The sequence below is a fragment of the Podarcis liolepis genome (genome assembly GCF_965112155.1).
Source record: "Podarcis liolepis genome assembly, chromosome: 1".
NCBI lineage: Eukaryota > Metazoa > Chordata > Lepidosauria > Squamata > Lacertidae > Podarcis > Podarcis liolepis.
This window is the reverse complement of record NC_139554.1, coordinates 68,030,186-68,047,928: the sequence shown is the minus strand read 5'-3', so window position 1 is coordinate 68,047,928 and position 17,743 is coordinate 68,030,186. Positions and strand designations below refer to the sequence as shown.

Sequence of the window (17,743 nt, the reverse complement as noted above, 5' to 3'; positions counted from 1 at the left end):
TGTACCTTCTTGAACAGAATGCATTCCGGAAGTCTGTTTGACTCCTGGAACCGTTCAAAAACCAAGGAACCAAGGCGCAGCTTCCGATTGGCTGCAGGAGCGTCCTGCAGCCAACTAGAAGCCGTGGAAGCCATGCTGAACATTCGGCTTCTGGAAATCATTTGAAAACCAGAACACTCACTTCTAGGTTTCAATTGTTCGGGAGCTGATTTGTTCGGGAGCCAAGGTGTTTGAGATCCAAGGTACAACTGTATCTGATTTTTGAGACTCAGAATCCAATCTTTTTGTGTGTTTCCAATTCTGACTTCATCATCTATTACGTTTTCCTCATCTAAAATCTGCTAGTTGGTTCCCGATGGTTTCTTACCCTGATCCCAAGTTCTACGTTTTCACCTCCATAGACCTCCATGCCTTCATCTAGCAGACCAATCTCTTGGAAATATTCTCTGTCTACTATGAAGCATCCAATTAGTGCAGGGCTCCTAGACAGGGAAAAAAAGCAGCAAATATTAAAACACTGGAATTTAATCAGCTTAGTGAATTTCAGATATGCCTCATTTAAGGTAAATTCCCCAACCATAAAATTTGTGTGTCTTATTCAGTCCCACCTCCAATAGTGGGATAAATTAAAGATCTGGCTTGCACTCAGAATAAGCTGAATTTTCTTCTGGACTGGACCAAAGCTGACCAAAGCCGTGAGCAACTTATTCATCTCGGGTACTGGCAGGAACCTGGTATTTTGGTGCTATTACTGAAGCATCCACACTAAGGTATTAATTGAGCCCCTCAAGTAACCAATACATTCCTTAATTACATGGCTGTCCTGTTTATCCGCAGAGAACCTCAAATAGTTTACATGGACCTCCTACGATGTCTCCTACAAATAGTGTCCAGGCTAAGACCTTTGTAACTAATAAAATAAAATGCATTGCAAACTTTTTGCAGTCATAAAGACTCCATGTAGAACTGGGCTGCTCAAATGGGTTTCTTTAGCCCAGTTAAGATTACATTTGTGGAGATATCAATGCATGAATGGAGATAAGCAGCATTGTACCCATTGGCTGCACATTCACCAAAAGCTATTGGCAGCTTTTAGTAAATGCATGGATGGGACAGGGACAGCCAGCACATGCCATGATGCTTTGTTATCACCACATATGCTAGCTGCACAGGGCTACTGTGTGATAGATACTGATGTTGCAAAGGTTTCAGAGAACATTTTTAAATGCTTGTCTGAAGTGTGGCTCGCTCCATCGTTCATTGGACTCAGCCACTCAGTTCAATGTAATGACTCCAAATACTGCCATGCAACAAGGGGAGGAAATGTTCAGGAAGACCTAGGCATTGCATCTTTTGGCCTCTTGTCCGGCTAGTCTTCAGTGGCATTTGAACTGGCTGAGATTCAGCCACACAGTATTTATAAAGTGGCTGAGAATGGAACAATTAATCTGGCTTTAGCCCTACTCTTGCTTCGTCATGCAGGCTGGCAAATAGAAAAATGTCACTTGTGCTATTATGTGAGCAAAAGAAGTGCACTGGGGACAACAGGATGCTAATTAAAGGGGACAGGGGGTTGTTATAGAACAGGATACACCATTTTGCATTCATCAAGACAATGATAACCAAGCTGTGATAAACTGAGGCATCTGCTCCTGATGTGATCGTAAAAATTCTTTTTAAAAAATTAAATCACACCCCTGAAATCTCCCTTCCCTGCTTGTACAGATGATAAAGTGTCAGCTTGGAACTAGGGGAAGCTGTTCCTTGTGAACTTCATGATGAAGAAAATGCCAATCATTCCTCATTATGTTGCATCAAGACATCAGTGCTATGCATGGGGGTGGAGGGTGGGGAACGAAAGTACACTCTTCACAGCATGGCAGATTTCCCAAATATATCCTCAAAAGAAACAGGCTTGCTTTTGCTGCAAACCTGCATATTTCAGCCTTTTTTTACAACCAGCCATGGCCTTCCATTACAGTGTGCCAGTGACTGTATAAATAGTGACAGCAGCTCTGTAATTTGTCATGGTTACATAAAAACAGTATTTTATTGGAACTGAAAATGCCCCACTGTGGGTGAGCCGTTGGCCACAGGGGTTTAACCAAATGACACCCAAATCCACCTGCATAATTTGATTTTTTTTAATGTAAGAAGAGGCCAGATGGATCAGGCCAAATGCCTATCTAGTCCTGCATCCTGCACTGGGTCTACCAATACTAGATGCCTACAGGAGGCCCTCAAGCAGGATATGAAAGCAGCAGCCCTCTCTTGTGGCTGTTTCTCAGAATGACTCACATTTACATGTTTTACCTTATAGGAGCAGTTGTGTTTTCCAACTTCCACCATGACTTGGGTGGGTTTAAATATCGGCACCATAATTCCCAATCAAACCCTTGTGCAGACAGAGGATACTCTTCTATTTCAAAATTGTCATATTTGATGTTATCAAATGATGGCGAAATGACTCTTTTTCTGTTTTCCTTGATTCTGGTTAGTACCGGTTCAGCCCTAAGGGGTGGGGTGGGGGGGGGAGAGACGACAATCAGAGTGTTTCAAGAGTTATAATCATCAGCTTAATTCCTATTTTCTTCCTTCATTTTATTTTAAATTTCTATACGACTTAGTATATTAAAAATTTCTCTAAGCAGTTTACAAAAAAACTGAAGCAGCAACAGTCAACTTTAACAAAATATTATAAAAATACACAGTTACATATAAAGATGTTCCATTAATGCAAAGTTTTAAGTATATAAAAATCTATAGCAATTCATTTTCCTTCTGATATACCATTCCTCTCAGCTTCCTGGTTCTCACCCAGGGTCCAAACTCTCAACTCACCCACAAAAGTCTCACAACAAGAAAAGTTCCTAGAAACACCCTGGTATCTCACTCTAGACTTTCTTTTTTATGGACAGGACAAGGTGGATGGTATTTCTTTAGGCTGCCCTCAGCTGTGTTCCATTCAGCTGCACTTTCCACACCCAGTTCCAGGTGCAGCAGGTTTGTTGAGGTCAAGAGGATGGGGAAAGGAGCCCCTCCCACTCATAGCTCTTCCTTCTCCCTCTCTCCTCTCCTCCTGCTCTGAACTTCTACTGATGTCAGTGGGATCCTTTAACTTCACTTAAGATCTTTAGAGCTCCTACACACAACAGTTTTACCATTTAGCATGTTTCCCTGTTACTTTCTTGCCTCAGTGATAAGAAGAGATTAGGACTTTCATATTGGTGACAATTATCCTTACAGCTTACAGCTGTCAAACGATCAAGGATATCAGCAAGAACAGAGCTGTCCTAAGATTAAAGGCTTCTACCCTTTCAAAGAGTCTTCTTCTATCAAGATTGAAATCAGAAAACAAAACATAATCTTAATTTAGCATGTTTTAGTAATTGGCCAGGTGAGGCAGCCAAATAATTAGAAGAAGTTGACATTACAGTATTCCAGCACTGGTTATTTTTTATTTTATTTTTTGCCCACACATTTTAAATGGTTATGTTTACTCTGCATTATAGTTTGAAAGTTTTATCGATGCTAATTCGTTGTGAATGTTGATTCTTGCTTCCATTTTACTGCATCTGGCATGAGCAGTTTTATGCATGCCCATTGTACACCACCTGGAATATGCTTGGATGAAGAATTGTCCAGATAGATTTAAATAAATTAATAAGCAGGCACTATCAGACACTGAAGATATGAAATACTGAACAGCAAACTTCAGCAAATCTCCAGCAGCAAAGGAGTATTACTTATTATGTAACGGGGTTTTCCTGAAGCATGAATCTTTGACATACACTATAATTAAAGCCACTAATGAGTAGAATAGGTAATTACATTGGACAGTGCCTTGGGGGGGGGGGACTCTTCCAGAAAAGTTATGCCCTGTGATCTGTGGCTAATTCCCTGAAAGCATAAGGTATATCCTTCTGTGAAGAGGCATGTGGGAAGCAACCACTGATATAACCAACAACCATTTCCAGGATCTTCATAACTATAGTTGTGATGTAGCAACCACAGAAGCTGTGGCCTCTATATCTATGACTGTCTGCACAACATGGTGGGTTCATTCATGTGAGCACATTCGAAATGGCTGGGTTAGTGCTTGGGTTGAAAAATAGTTATTGCCCTCCATCATGAGGAAATGGCACTTAAAACGTACTCATAGGCCTTGTCCTTTCTTAGCCAGCTAGGGATTCTTAAGAAAAATGTTGTCAGCTAACGGATGATATGGTCTCATTTGTTCTGAAAGAGATTATAACCCCCCCTCACCAATTATAGTAAGAATCGGTTAAGCCCTGCAATGATTCTCCTAGGAGGAGAACTGTTTGTGACTGACCTGCTGCTTTCTCCATTTATAACACACCCCATTGCTTAACATATCACAGTTTGCTATTGGAAAGTTGTGATGATTTCCAGATTTTAATAATTACTAATTTGGCAGCTTTTAAAATATGTTGAATTAGTTTCACAGTCGAATAATTATCAGAATCTTTCTTGAAGAGATTAATTGCAGTTTTAGCCAGAACAGCACTGATTATGAACCACTGTTGCCCCCATTTCCGTTTTTTAATACTAACAATTCTGGGCATTCCCAGAATTCCACATGCAAATATGTGGCAATGTGCTCCAACACAGGTTCCTTCTTCTGATATTTACTTTTCCATGCCACAAGGCATATTTGGCGTTACATGCACTGAGAGGCAAATATTAAGAGTCTGGTTTGTGCAGAGCTTATCTTCAGCTGGAGGTGGAGGAACCAGCCCATTAATCTTGGTCTGCAACCAAGTTCTAGGTAACAACAGCAGGGGTGGGTGATTTAGTGGGACACTGGTGCTTCCCTGACCTTCAGTTAAATGCATCACTGCTGCTTACCAAGAAAGAGAGGGGTGAAGTGGAAATGTTGGTGTGGTGCAAACACACCAGCAGAGCCAATCCAGTGCTACCACTGGTGCAATTTCATTTTCCTGGGGCTCCATGAAATAGCAACTCCACAAAACCCTGCCACAGCACCCTGATCTCACGTGGGTGATCACATGGCACTCAATAACTGACCTGAGCCACAGTCAAAATTACAATGGTTTCGGCATAAAGCCACAAAGCAAAAAGGGGATTTAAACTCAGTCCCCCACCTTTAAAAATAAAAACCCAAAGCATTGTCTAATCTGGTGAAATTGGTTTCAGTCACCAAACAGAAAATTATTGATTTGAGTCATTATCCAAATCCACTTTCCATTTGAACACCCATTATTTTCTAAAGAAATGCCCCTACTGATTTATTGATGGAATTGTATTTTAAAATTTACAGCTAAACTCAGTGCTTCCAAGTTAGTGCAACATTTTGCACCTTAGAAAGCTATAATTAACTTTAATCATAAACCACGCAATAAGATGGGTCTGTTGCATATTAACTGAATATTTCTGCACATGCTTTATGTCAATAGATTGCTTAGGGACACCTTCTACCCCTGGCCCACACAAATGAAGAAAAAGTAGGAGACTGAGGACTTCAAGATCGTCCAACTTAGAACTAGACATTTTGGCTGCCATCCAGCAATCAAGCCCTGCACATACCATGGGAATAGGGAATGCTCCATTTTCTCATAGAGTTATGCATGTAATAAAAAAAGGGTGTAGATTGCAAAAACCTTCTTACTAGTAACCCTAGCCAATGTTGTGCTTATTGCTAAGGTAAGCAAGGTCTCCAATTTTAATTAACTATAGTCTCGGGTATATTTGGAGGCGTGGGATGCAGTAAGATGGTTCTATGAAAGCAGAATTAATTGCACCAGTTATGTCACTGGTGCCACTGATGAATATTATGCCCATTTGGCACATGGCACAGTCTTGGAGAAAGGTGAAGAGTGGTCCTAAGAGTGTGCCGTTCCTTGTTCCTATTTTAAGAACAGAACTAAAACAAGATGCACAACGAAAGCTCAGGTCTGAATGACCCATAAAGGCCAAACAACTTACTTTCCTGGCCTATAGGATTTATGCCACAGTGGCAAGATAATGCCAAGGAAGTTTATATTCAGGGAAGCTTATATATTTTGTGTTCCCTTTGTAACTTGGTTTGCATGTGTGTTTGTTTAGAAGGCTATTTAAGGTTTGGATCAGCAGGGCAGAACGATGGAACAGGGCATAGTGCTGTTCAACAGTATAAAGCAGCAGGGACTGAGATTAAAAGGAACAGGTGGTAATACGGAGTCCTATCTACTGTATCCACCTTAAGAACTCTTGCTTCTTAGCTATACACAGCCAACCTGCATACCCCACCTCAATTTTCTTTTGTTGTAATTCTCTGTTCAGAAAATGGATTGAGCTTATCTATCCAAAATTCTTTCCCTATTCATATCTCCAGGGGACTTCTGTCCCTGTTCCTTTTGTGTGTACAGATAAGATCCCTCCACTGACATTATCTGACCACACAGGAATATTAAGACTACAGATGCCTTCATTTTTAAAAGATTTCAAAGTTTAAGGCCATGTTTTACAACCCCCTTAATTGTTTTTAGACTCTGACTGCATTATGAACCACTTGGCTAAAAAAAATAAAAATCCCCTCCTTACATTCAAGGAAACTGAACAGATAACTGAGCATGTTAGCTTATCCTATTATACCTTCCTAAATGCAGGAATTGTATGTGAAAAGTGAGATAAATTGCTGTGTGTACCAAAATGATGATAGTTGCTGGCTCACTGTTTCTGCAGAGCACCACCACTGTAATGGGACAATGCCAAATTCAATATAGGTAACTTGCCTTTAACTGGTGTCCTTCAAGTGGTGACATGGGGGATCTGCACCTCCACAGAGCAGCACTTTATAAACTTCTAGAGCTTTACATTCTGGCCCTTGTCCTCAAGCAGAGATGTCCCATGTGCTATTCCTGGCTTGAGGGCAGAAAGAGCACCTTTCCCCCCTCTGTTCCTTTTTGACTGCCACTTTAGCAGAATGTAGGGACATCTCTTTCCCTGAGTTTTATCCTTCAGCATCTCTATTTTTACCTTTCCTCACATATTCTTCTTCAAAACATGATTTTAAAAAGCTAAACACTTTCTTTGTATTTCTTATCGGACACCTATCATCTTCCACCCCTTTCACCTCTCCTGTTGACATAGAAATCAACTTCCATAGAATACAATTCTATGGCACAGAGATGGTCACTTTAAAAGGTGTCAGATTTGTGCAACCTTTCAGGCTCTGAAGATTGTGACTTTCTATGTCTTCTGCCTAGGTGATGCCCACTCAAACCGAATCCACCTTACTCTTTTATCAGGAATTATATACAGGGTAAGAACAAATAAGAATAGTAACACTACCAATACAGAGACTTTCTAAGCCATTAGCATGCATTCATTTAATTTTATCAGCCAAATAATATTTGCATGTTCTGAACCAAGCTATTCAAGATAGTTATATATTAAGAACTGTCTATATGTGACTTACTAAAGTGTTGTATGTAATGCTGAGTCTAGAGAAGCCAATGAAGCTTCAGCTATTGGCTTTAACAGCCCGATGGTCTGCCTGTTACACCAGGGACTTGCATTACATCTCACCAGTCTGGCTGTTTTCATGCAAGTGTCAGTGCACATGTACATGTCAATTATTCTTTTGTGAGGGGACAGCTATTATATCCTTAATCCCTCTCTTGCTCATATTGTTTGCTGTTATCTGCAGCCCTGAGTGACTGTCTGCTGCCTTGGCACCATCTAAAACAACAACAGGTTAAGCCTAACATGCTGCCAACCAATCAGGTGTCAAGGCAGTCAGCTTGATGATGTCACAGTACTACACAGCCAGTGGCATTTGGCTAGATGACAATGTAACAAAGCCAATTCTGACAGAGGGCAGGATCCTATGTGTTCATTTTGAATGGACTAATAGTTTCCCCACTGTTCAAAGTCCTCCAAAAATCAGTGGAATAGGGGTACTTTTCACACTTGTGTGCTCAGATTTAATCCAAGTACATTTTAATTGCATTCATTAACTCACTGAAAGCAATGGCCAAACTCCCGTGGAATTTAAAGGATGATGAAGACTTCATTTGTTGCCACTTAACGAATTTTTAATCAGTGGCTACATATTTAATACAGCATTAGAGGATTAGATCCCTACATTAGAGTTAATGCAGGGATCTACATTAACTCCTCTATAGAACTTTTCTGAACATGCGCAAACAAACTCTACCAAATGACATAGACCAGAAGCAGCAAGGCACATACCATCCCACGTTGAATTCTACATGTGCATCAAAGAGTGCAACTACGGGAGCCGTGGCTGCCCTCCAGCCACTAACACGAGAGCGAATCAGCCCCTCTTGCTTGTTGTGTCGAACCACCTTGATGAACCCAGACTTCCGTGTGTTCACCTCATCAACATATTCTGTTAGCTTCTCTTTGAGTTCTTCTGTACAAGGAATACAAAGGAGGTTAGGAACATCGGTCCGACTTCTGAGATGTGCTCATCTAGATCAGATCATAAACAACATAGGTTGGGCTATTTGTGTGTATGATATAAAGGGAGAGCGATGAACGGGGCCTTGAAAACTGCAGGTTTCCCTTGCATTGAATAAACACCAACAGTTTTGCAAAACGCAGGAATACAGGAGAAGACATTTGAAGATACTACATAAGCTGTTTATGTTGAAATGGCCTGTGGTAAAAAGCCAAAGGAAAGAAATAGGAGCCAGCTTCCTTGTTGGAGCCCAGCCTTGTTACAAAAATCTCTGCAGTAAATGATTGAGCTGCACAGTGGAAGTTTGGCCATTTGCTTCAGTGGGATGTGAACCACATTGTTTCCTTAATGCTGTTCTTAGATAAATCTTAGCAATATTATCACCCTTTTCCAGAATATCCTTGCTGATATATTTGCTAGAGTAAGCCTCAGAACAATATCACAGCTCTGATATCCTACTGGTGCAAGTATATATCTGTACACAGCAGTGTATAAATGTACTTGCAGGACTTTGTGTTGCTGCTCAAAAACCTACTCATGGGAGAAATTACTGTCTCCTCTGTTTATAACTCACTTGAAGTCTTAAAGTAAATGTTGTGTGGTTTTCTTGGTTTCCCCCCATAACCAATGAACAATTGCCCTTTCCTAAGAAAATAGGGCATGGGCACAAGCATTCCTGTATGCGTACCATAGTACTGCACAGTTATCTCAAAATTAAGGAGGAATGGTTGTACATAATGGATGCCCGTGCATGAAAATTATCATCACATTTAAACATTATGCCAAATGATTGGTGGTAGGGCAGGCCTGAGGCAGATGCATAGCTACTGCATATTGAGTATACTCAGTTTTCTTAACATGTCTATAAAACAGACAGCTCATATAAATATGCTGCTTTGTGATGAAAATTATAAAAAGGTGGATTTCAGGCATTTTAGATTCTTCAGCGAAGTGTATAGGGTCACCACTAGGAAATACATGTATATAGTAATTAACCACAGGTGAATTATTGAGCTTTCCAAATCAATGATCAAAAAGGAGACTACAGTACAGTGAATAGACGACATGCTTCAAATGCTGGGCTTCAGTTTGCAAATCATAGTTTGCATGGAACCAGCATTGGAACTGCGCTGAGGGCTCACCCAGATTTTCATTAGTGCAGTGATTTGTAGGCACAGATCCATGCTTTCCAGACACGGGTCCAAGTGGGTTGTTTGTTTGTTGATTGGTTGGTTGGTCCTGCTGGACAAATACAGCTGAATTAAAACAAACATCAATTGGGTTTTTCTGTGGATTGATGTCCGATTCAGCAGTAAACAGCAGGTTTTCCCAGGGAAAGCAACAGGATAGCCCCCCCAAAAAACCCCCCACAGCTCAGACCCCTGCCTGGAAAGCACAGACTTGTATCTAAAAATCATGGTACAAGGAGAAGTCTGGATGAGCCCTGAGCCAGGATGGCAAATGAAATAGTTCTAAATAACTGTGTGTGTTAAGATTTATAACTGTGTGTTATTTAAAAATTTCATTATACAGTAAGATATAGAAAACTAATGGAAACAAAACCAAAAAAAAATAATCTGCAAAATATACAAATAGATACAGAGTCGTCTCTTAAAGGTTGTTCTTAACCCAATAGCCCAGGCATAGGCAAACTCGGCCCTTCAGACTTTTTGGGACTACAATTCCCATCATCTCTGACCACTGGTCCTGTTAGCTAGGGATGATGAGAGTTGTAGGCCAAAAACATCTGGAGGGCTGAGTTTGCCTATGCCTGCAATATCCCCTCTTAGCTCTCACTGAGGATCTTTCTTTGTTTTCTCCTCCTAGCCTCTCAACCTGGGAGACCAGCATTTCCCTGCCTCTCATGCCCAGGTCCCTTCCTCCAAGTCCAAGTATTTTCTTTTCCCATAAAAAAGTCGAAGAGGGGTTCCCAAATTATTATGATTAGTATTATTAGTGTCCGTGTCCATGTCAAAATCTCTCCACTGTGGTCCCATGTTGAAATATTGGAATATTATTGCAAATGAAATAGTTCTAATGCTGCTGAGCCCCATCGGTAGGACAGGTGCTGAAGTAGAAGAGATCTGAAAGAAAGGCATTTTTCATCTGCATCATTCCCCAAAACGTTCTTGGCACAAAAGTCTCCCCTTATCACATTGCATTAATTAAAACACTCTGGAGTCTAAATATTAGTACATAAATTCCAAGTAAATGACTACGTGAACCAATTTACTTTTGCAAATGAATATTAACGTGACTTGAGAAAAAGAGCCGGCAGTTAAGGTATATCATCACCATTTCTTTTTAAGACAGGGGTGGGGGAATTGTCCTGTCACGTTTTCAAAATAAACAATGGGATGAATGGAAACAAAGGGAGGAAATGAATTATTTATGCCCCCTTCACATGTGCCTTCTCTCTGCTCTGACAACACGTTCCATCTCTGTGCTGAAAAGATTCTGCTGCAGCTTTGGGGTTGTGGCTTTCTCTCTCTCTCAGTTAAACAAAGCACACACTTTGTAGGATTGAGCCAAAGCGAGAGGCATATTTGGCAAACACTTTCTTCTGCTGCACAACAGGCTCCCTTTGGGCAAGTTTTCACGAGTTATGAAAGGCGTGGAAAGATTTTGCACAGTGGGTGAGTGCCCCTGATACCTATTCTGCATATACCTCACCCAGTACCTAGCATTCAGGAGATAATAATTTAGCTGATGACCCCAACTGACTGCAGCTTCAGCACCATTTCCCCATTCGTTTAAAGGCCTCTTGAGAAATTACCATGAAGTATTAAGAAAACATATGAGAGGAGAGCAGTTGTGGGTGGGGGTGCGCCCGAGAGTGCACTAGTGGGGTGAGTGTAGGTTAGCTATCTGAAGCAGGAAGTGTCCTGTGTTTGTGAAGACTTTCTGTGGATTTGCGAACCCTCACTGTCCACCTGTTATTTCGAACGCAATGTATTTTCTCTTTCACAAAATTGTGGCATGTGTGTGTGTTTTTAAGTGTCTTTGTATCAAAATACCCATATAAAACTCCACCTTCCATTCATTGTGTCTGTCTTTGTTCACCACTGTGGAAGCTCAGGACCCTCCATTTAGTGTAATGTTTAAGCATTTAGCTACGTACGCAGCATTTCTATGCCAAGTCAAATGCATAATGGGAAAGCATTACTGGAAAACATAGCCCACTACCTCAAGGACTTAAAGATCAATACCTCCAACAGAATCGTTATTTGTTCAGCCTCCATTCAAGGACAGTTTTGTTTATATTTTATCACTTGTACCGTAAATGCTTCTCCACTATCAATTTGTCTTAAATATTTAAACCAAACCTTCCCTATATTCAGGCGACATGAGAATAAATCTGGGTTCTGGGCTCAGCTGGTTTCATTTTACACACGCACCTCATTCTCTATGTAAGTGACTCTTGCCAAGGCCCAAAGACCCACACTTACATTTGTCTAAAGTTAAATTTTGTACCATGCAGTATTTTAAGAGGCAATTAATCGTTTTAAGAACATTCTTGTTCAATGTTTATGTCTGTTGAACACACCATAATAAACAGGTTTGCATCTCTGGCACTCATACATAGTACATGTAGGCCAATTCAATTTCTAATAACAGGCACTTGAGTGTGTATATAGACAAATATGCTCCTGTGGCATAATCACACATGGACAGACTCACCCACCTTAAATGCACCCTTGGTCTTCAGCCTTGTGTGACTCTGGTAGACACAGTAACAGAATTTAAGCATATGTAAAGTGCTGGGAGATTGGATCTGGTGCAGGTATTGCTCTTCTGTTAATAAAGTGATCATAGCACAAATGACCTAAGACCTTTCACAGAGTGGTAAAGAAAAGTTGGAATGGGATATCTCTTCACACACCATTGAGAGGCTCATTGCTCATTCGGTGATGTGGCGCTCTAGCAGCTTTTGCCTGAGAACTGGTCTTATTCATCAGGCGCTTAAAGAGCAAGCCATTGACTTTTGTCCTTAGGCCTTATCTTGTCAAGATTGTTAAAGTACAAATCTGACATAAATGGGAGCTTTTCACCCAGGATCATGGCTGGATTTGGTAGATGCTCAAAGTCACCTCTGCGTTGTGTGTACTTTTATCAATTCCTCCCCCCGCTACCCAAATTGAATGCATTTCTTGACAGAAACATATCATCCTGACCTTTCTGATGCACGTACCATGCTGCCAGGGCCTTAAAGCAACAAAGCTTTCTTGTAGAATACAAAGAATTTCAAGTATGAAATTTGTCATACTTCTCATATAGATCAGCTCTGCTGAAACATAAAATGGCTTTGAATCTAATTGCCTTTGACAGTTTCAGAGTACAGTAACAAAGTGTGCTAGAGGACAGGGATTCATCCCTAGCAAATCGTTTTTACAATTGCCAATACCTTGGGAAGCTGCCTGATAGCAAGCCAGACCACGGGCTTACCAGACTTGGAAATGTCTGGTAGTGACTGGTCCACTATTGACTTGTAGCGGCTCTCTTGGATTTCAGGCACAGGTTTCTCCCAGGGTTGAACCTGGCCTTCTGCATGAAAAGCATAGACTCCACCACTGACCTATGGTTTATGAATCATAGTTCTACTTAGTGTTTTTTTTTTCTTTAAAAAATGTTTAGGGGTACTCTCATTTTGATCCAAAAAAATCACCATTTTATAGTTCATATTGGAAAAAATAAATACGGTAAATGGACAAAGAGTTACAAAATGTTTAGGGGTATGCGTACACCTGCATCTCCCCGTGTCCCCCTGGAAAAAGCACTGGTTCTACTCCTCTTTCCACCTCTGTAAAAAATTCAATACAGTTTACAAGATTTGGGGGGGGGGATTCAAAACACACTTCTTCATTGTTAGTTGGGGAAGGAAGTAGTTGCCTATATACCACCTGCAACTCATGCAGTACGGTAATTTGTTTTATAGTTATTTTATATTATATTTGATAGTTATTTTGCCTCCCACCTCCAGATACTTTAAAAGCCAAGCGCCTGGAAAAGGCACTAGCCTTTGGCTTGTTTACAGGGTAAGAACACCAAGTGTGTTCTTGGCCTGTGGCCTTTACCTTAGGCCTCTGTGAGGGGAGGAAGAGTATATCACACTGAGTGAGGGAAGAAGTTCACTTGGTTTTCTACATACAAAAGAGATGTAACCTGGAAAATGATTGCAGCTTATGCTGAGCTATGTAATTACCCACCCACCCAAATAATTTTTAAGTCTCCAAGATACTTCATGCATTTCCCAAGCTAGCCCACAAGCCAGAGGCCAGGAAGCCTTCTAAGCCTTGGAAGCAAGGACAGCTGTTCCAATCCCAGCAATGATCTCAAGCTTGGGCAGAGTCAGTTCATATCTCTCTGCAAGACCTCCTCACAGGCCATGCAGTTGGTAAAAGCGAGGAAGGGTTACAAAAGGTATATAAAAAATCCCTACCTATATTTTAGCTGTCTGGTTACCCTAGACTTGGTCAGACAAGTTCAAGGATTGGACAACTATTGCCAAAAACAGGATTACACATCTGTTTTGCTCCAAAACTTGGGAGCTTCCCTAAGCTGTGTGGCCCGTAGGATAGATTGACGACCACGCCGCTCAAATTCATAACAATTTAGCTCAACTCTAATTACATCAGCTTGCAACATTTCCAGTTGGCATCATGACCTAATTGCTTTGGGTCTTGAACAGACGCATGGTAAATGAATAAATGAATTAATCTACTATATATTTTGGAGGGTTATTTGTCTGGCAACTATACATTTGGACACATCTGAAGATATTATAACTACATTTGCCTGAGATCAAGGAGCATGTTTTCATCTATGTTTCAAGAAAATTAGATGGCAGCTGGAGCCTTTCAAAACTGCACAGATTTTAACCAAATTTTGTACGATTGATGCACAAGTTTGGATCTAATTTGATGGCATTTTGAATCAAGATGGCAGACTGAACTTTTCAAAATTGCACTGATTTTAACCAATTTCAAAACTGCATTCATTTTTTAGTTTCTTAGAATTCCCAAGCAACCTTGGGTACAAGGCTGCTCGTATGGTCTACTTGGAAAATACAGACAAGGATTAATAGGAGAACAAAGCTGAGTGTTGCATCTCCATTCAGAAAGATAGCTCTCAAAGGAGAATAGCTGAAAATATAACTTTGTCCAATGATCAGCTGTTGCCTTTCATTCATGACTGTCTTTCACTTGGTAAAATATAGCACTCACTCGCTCATTCTCAATTTCTCATTAACCTATGGTTGGATATACACAACCTAATTCATTCTGTCCTGCATTCTCAACCAAATACAATATTAGTTCTAATATTGGCACTGTTGCTATTTAATCAGTGAGCTAGACTTCTGCAGAACATAGCAGGAATACAATCTAATCAAATTCCTTGATGTCCAATACATTCTGCTGCCGTTATTCACAATGTGAGAACAATTTTATTTTTACATGTGATGTCTCACATTTCTTTTTCAAGGCAAGATGACTCAAACTGCAAAAGGATCACCTTCTCCATTTAACGAACAAAGAACCCTGGTGCTTGCTGCAAATGAGACTTTCCACAACATCACATATCATATCGCTTACTGCATGAGTTGTAATATGAATTTGTAGCAGCAGCTTCTTATACTTTGGAGCGTCTTAGGCTTGAGGTTCTTAGGATTGAATTATGATCACAAAATGCATATAAAGAGCTTCTGCTTGTTATCTTTGCTATCCGATACTTGGTCAGATGAGCTCGAGGGTTGCACAGCTATTGTCAAAAAAGGACTGCAGAAAAGGGCTTCTGTCCTATACTTCTAGGTGTTAAAGAAATCTTAGGAAGATAAGTAATCCTCAAAGATGGAATCTTACAAGGAATGTGTGCCTTGTTTGACCTCATCTGGAAGCTCAAGGAGGGTGTGAGGGTGTGTGTGTGTGTGTGTGTAGAAAGCAGCAATTCTCTCCAATTGCTGACACTGATGCTACATCCAGCATGATAGAGCCAACCACTATTTTGAAAGAAACATGCTGTGATTCTCCGTGTTGTCAATCTCTTTTTTTTAAAGAAATGTTATTGCTCTTAAGATGGAGTACAATAAAGGCTTGCCATGACGTTCACCATAAATTAATTGATGGTGGTCACTGGTAAACTGGCAACTGTATTTGTGGATCCCTCTTACCTAGAATTAACATTACCAATATGATACACAAAATAAAATTTAGATCAGATCTCAGTAAAGAAAAAAACAAATTCTCTTCACTTGTCTTTCCTGCTACAGCTAGTAATCTCATTTTAGCATAGCCTTGCATTTAAAACAATAGGCTGGAAGCCATAGACAAGAATGAATTCAAAGCAGAGAAATAGATGTAATAGCAGAGGAGGTATGTAGCACTCTATCCCTCCTCTGCTTCCAGCAAAGAAACAAATTGCTAAAGCAGAAAAATGCCCTCTTCTGTGTCCAGAATGGAAGTGCAGCAAGGAATGAGGAGCAAGACAGATGGAAAGCAAAGTTCCTCTTCTGCCAGTCCCTAGCAGGATCTGAAGTGGTGTTGGGTATTGCACACTAGTACAGTGGTACCTTGGGTTAAGAACTTAATTTGTTCTGGAGGTCCGTTTTTAACCTGAAACTGTTCTTAACCTGAGGTACCACTTTAGCTAATGGGGCCTCCTGCTGCCACCACTGCACAATTTCTGTTCTCATCCTGAAGCAAAGTTCTTAACCCGAGGTACTATTTCTGGGTTAAAGGAGTCTGTAACCTGAAGCGTCTGTAACCCGAGATACCACTGTATCTCTTGTGGGCTGATCTACAAGGTTGTCTTTTTGTGTAAAGTTGCAAAGGAGGAGCCGGGAAGAAGGCAATATAGTCCATTACTCATTCATAATAATAAATTCACATACAAAATAAACAAGTATTTTGACAAGGTTGTACTTAAAAACCTTTTAAAAAACCTCAAAATACATATCAAAGCTGAAAAAAACTCTTCTTTTTCTAAGCGATGGAGCCAACAGTGCCACCTCATCTTCTGGCCTCTGCTCTGTCTTCACTGTCAGAGCTGCTTCCCCTCCTGTTTACCAGTTGCTCTTGTGTCCTGCCTTGTCCCATCTTCTTGCTTCTGTGATGTAGGCTGCTGCATCCCTAGTAATGGACCATGATCTGCAAAGTGTGCTTTTTCATTCGACTATTGCTTCGAGAGATCCCATACGCAAGTCTTCTGGGGTCTTGCTCAGTTCTCTCTCCCCCTCCTTTCCAGCAGATCAGAGAGACTTTCCAGAACCTAGTTAACTTTCCCATTTCACATGAAATCTGGTTTGGGAAAATAAATGTCATCAAAATCCAGATCTCTCAATCTGGATCCGCACACAGTTTTCTGCGGAACGCCTACCATCTGTTTTTCATATCCCCAAATATGATGCAGATTATTAAAGATGCTTATAACACTTCTTCGCTTGCAAACCAAACCAGGGACAAAAATGTGATAGCAAAAGCAGCAAACACTGCAGACACATTATCATTTGCTACTTATCTTATAATCTTGTCACACACACCCTTCCCCCCCCCCACTCTTTTTGAAGTGAATGGCCAAATAGGAAGGACTGATAGAATTATATGCTTTCAAGTGCACTGGTGTCTGTGAATCTCATCAGCTGCACAGGGCAGTGAAGTCGGCACAATAGACAGCTGTGACTCTTGGATTTTCTGTTATATAAAACCAGGTAAGCCATCAGAGGCAGGTCAGAGTTTGCTGGAAGAGGCACAGCTGAGAAGGAGAGTGAGCATTTGTTGTTATTTTTAAATAAGGTTACTGAGTACATAGAATAACCCTGGGCAGACATTCAGTACCATCTTTATGTGGGCTTGGATGGACAATTGTGATTCTACCAGCCGTGCCCACTCTCTGCACATGCCCAGGTGTCAACAGCTACAGTAGAATGTATACAGTACTATGTGTGTATGTAATGTCTGTACACTACAGATCACGGGAATTGAATGTGCCTACACTGGCCTGTTAAAACACACCTCTTTACCTGGCTTTTGTCACTTGAGATGTATATATTTCAGGACCCACCTTATTTTTATGGTTAACAGTTGCTTTAAACTGTTCTTGATATGTTTTAATTGTTAGAACCCACCCTGAAACATTACGGTAAAGGGTGGGTAATTAATTATTATTAATAAAACATTCTATGATACACATGACATCTTTCAGGTCTTGACAAGGGTAATGACCACCAACTTGGATGGCTTTAAAATAGGATTAGGCAAATTCATGGAGGTTAAGGCTGTCAGTGTCTATTACCCACGA

At 40.6% G+C, this 17,743-nt stretch overlaps 1 protein-coding gene across 2 annotated transcripts in view; it reads right to left on the bottom strand.

The window, feature by feature from the left end:
- GALNT18 (polypeptide N-acetylgalactosaminyltransferase 18) overlaps positions 1-17,743 on the bottom strand; it is a 336,801-nt gene that overhangs the window by 68,294 nt on the left and 250,764 nt on the right. For both annotated transcript variants that reach the window (XM_083477681.1, XM_083477680.1), the window contains exons 4-6: positions 8,218-8,401; positions 2,314-2,511; positions 368-482 (exon numbers count right to left, since the gene is read on the bottom strand). In XM_083477681.1, the coding sequence (XP_083333807.1) occupies positions 368-482; positions 2,314-2,511; positions 8,218-8,401 (497 nt within the window). The remainder of the gene's footprint in view (positions 1-367; positions 483-2,313; positions 2,512-8,217; positions 8,402-17,743) is intronic.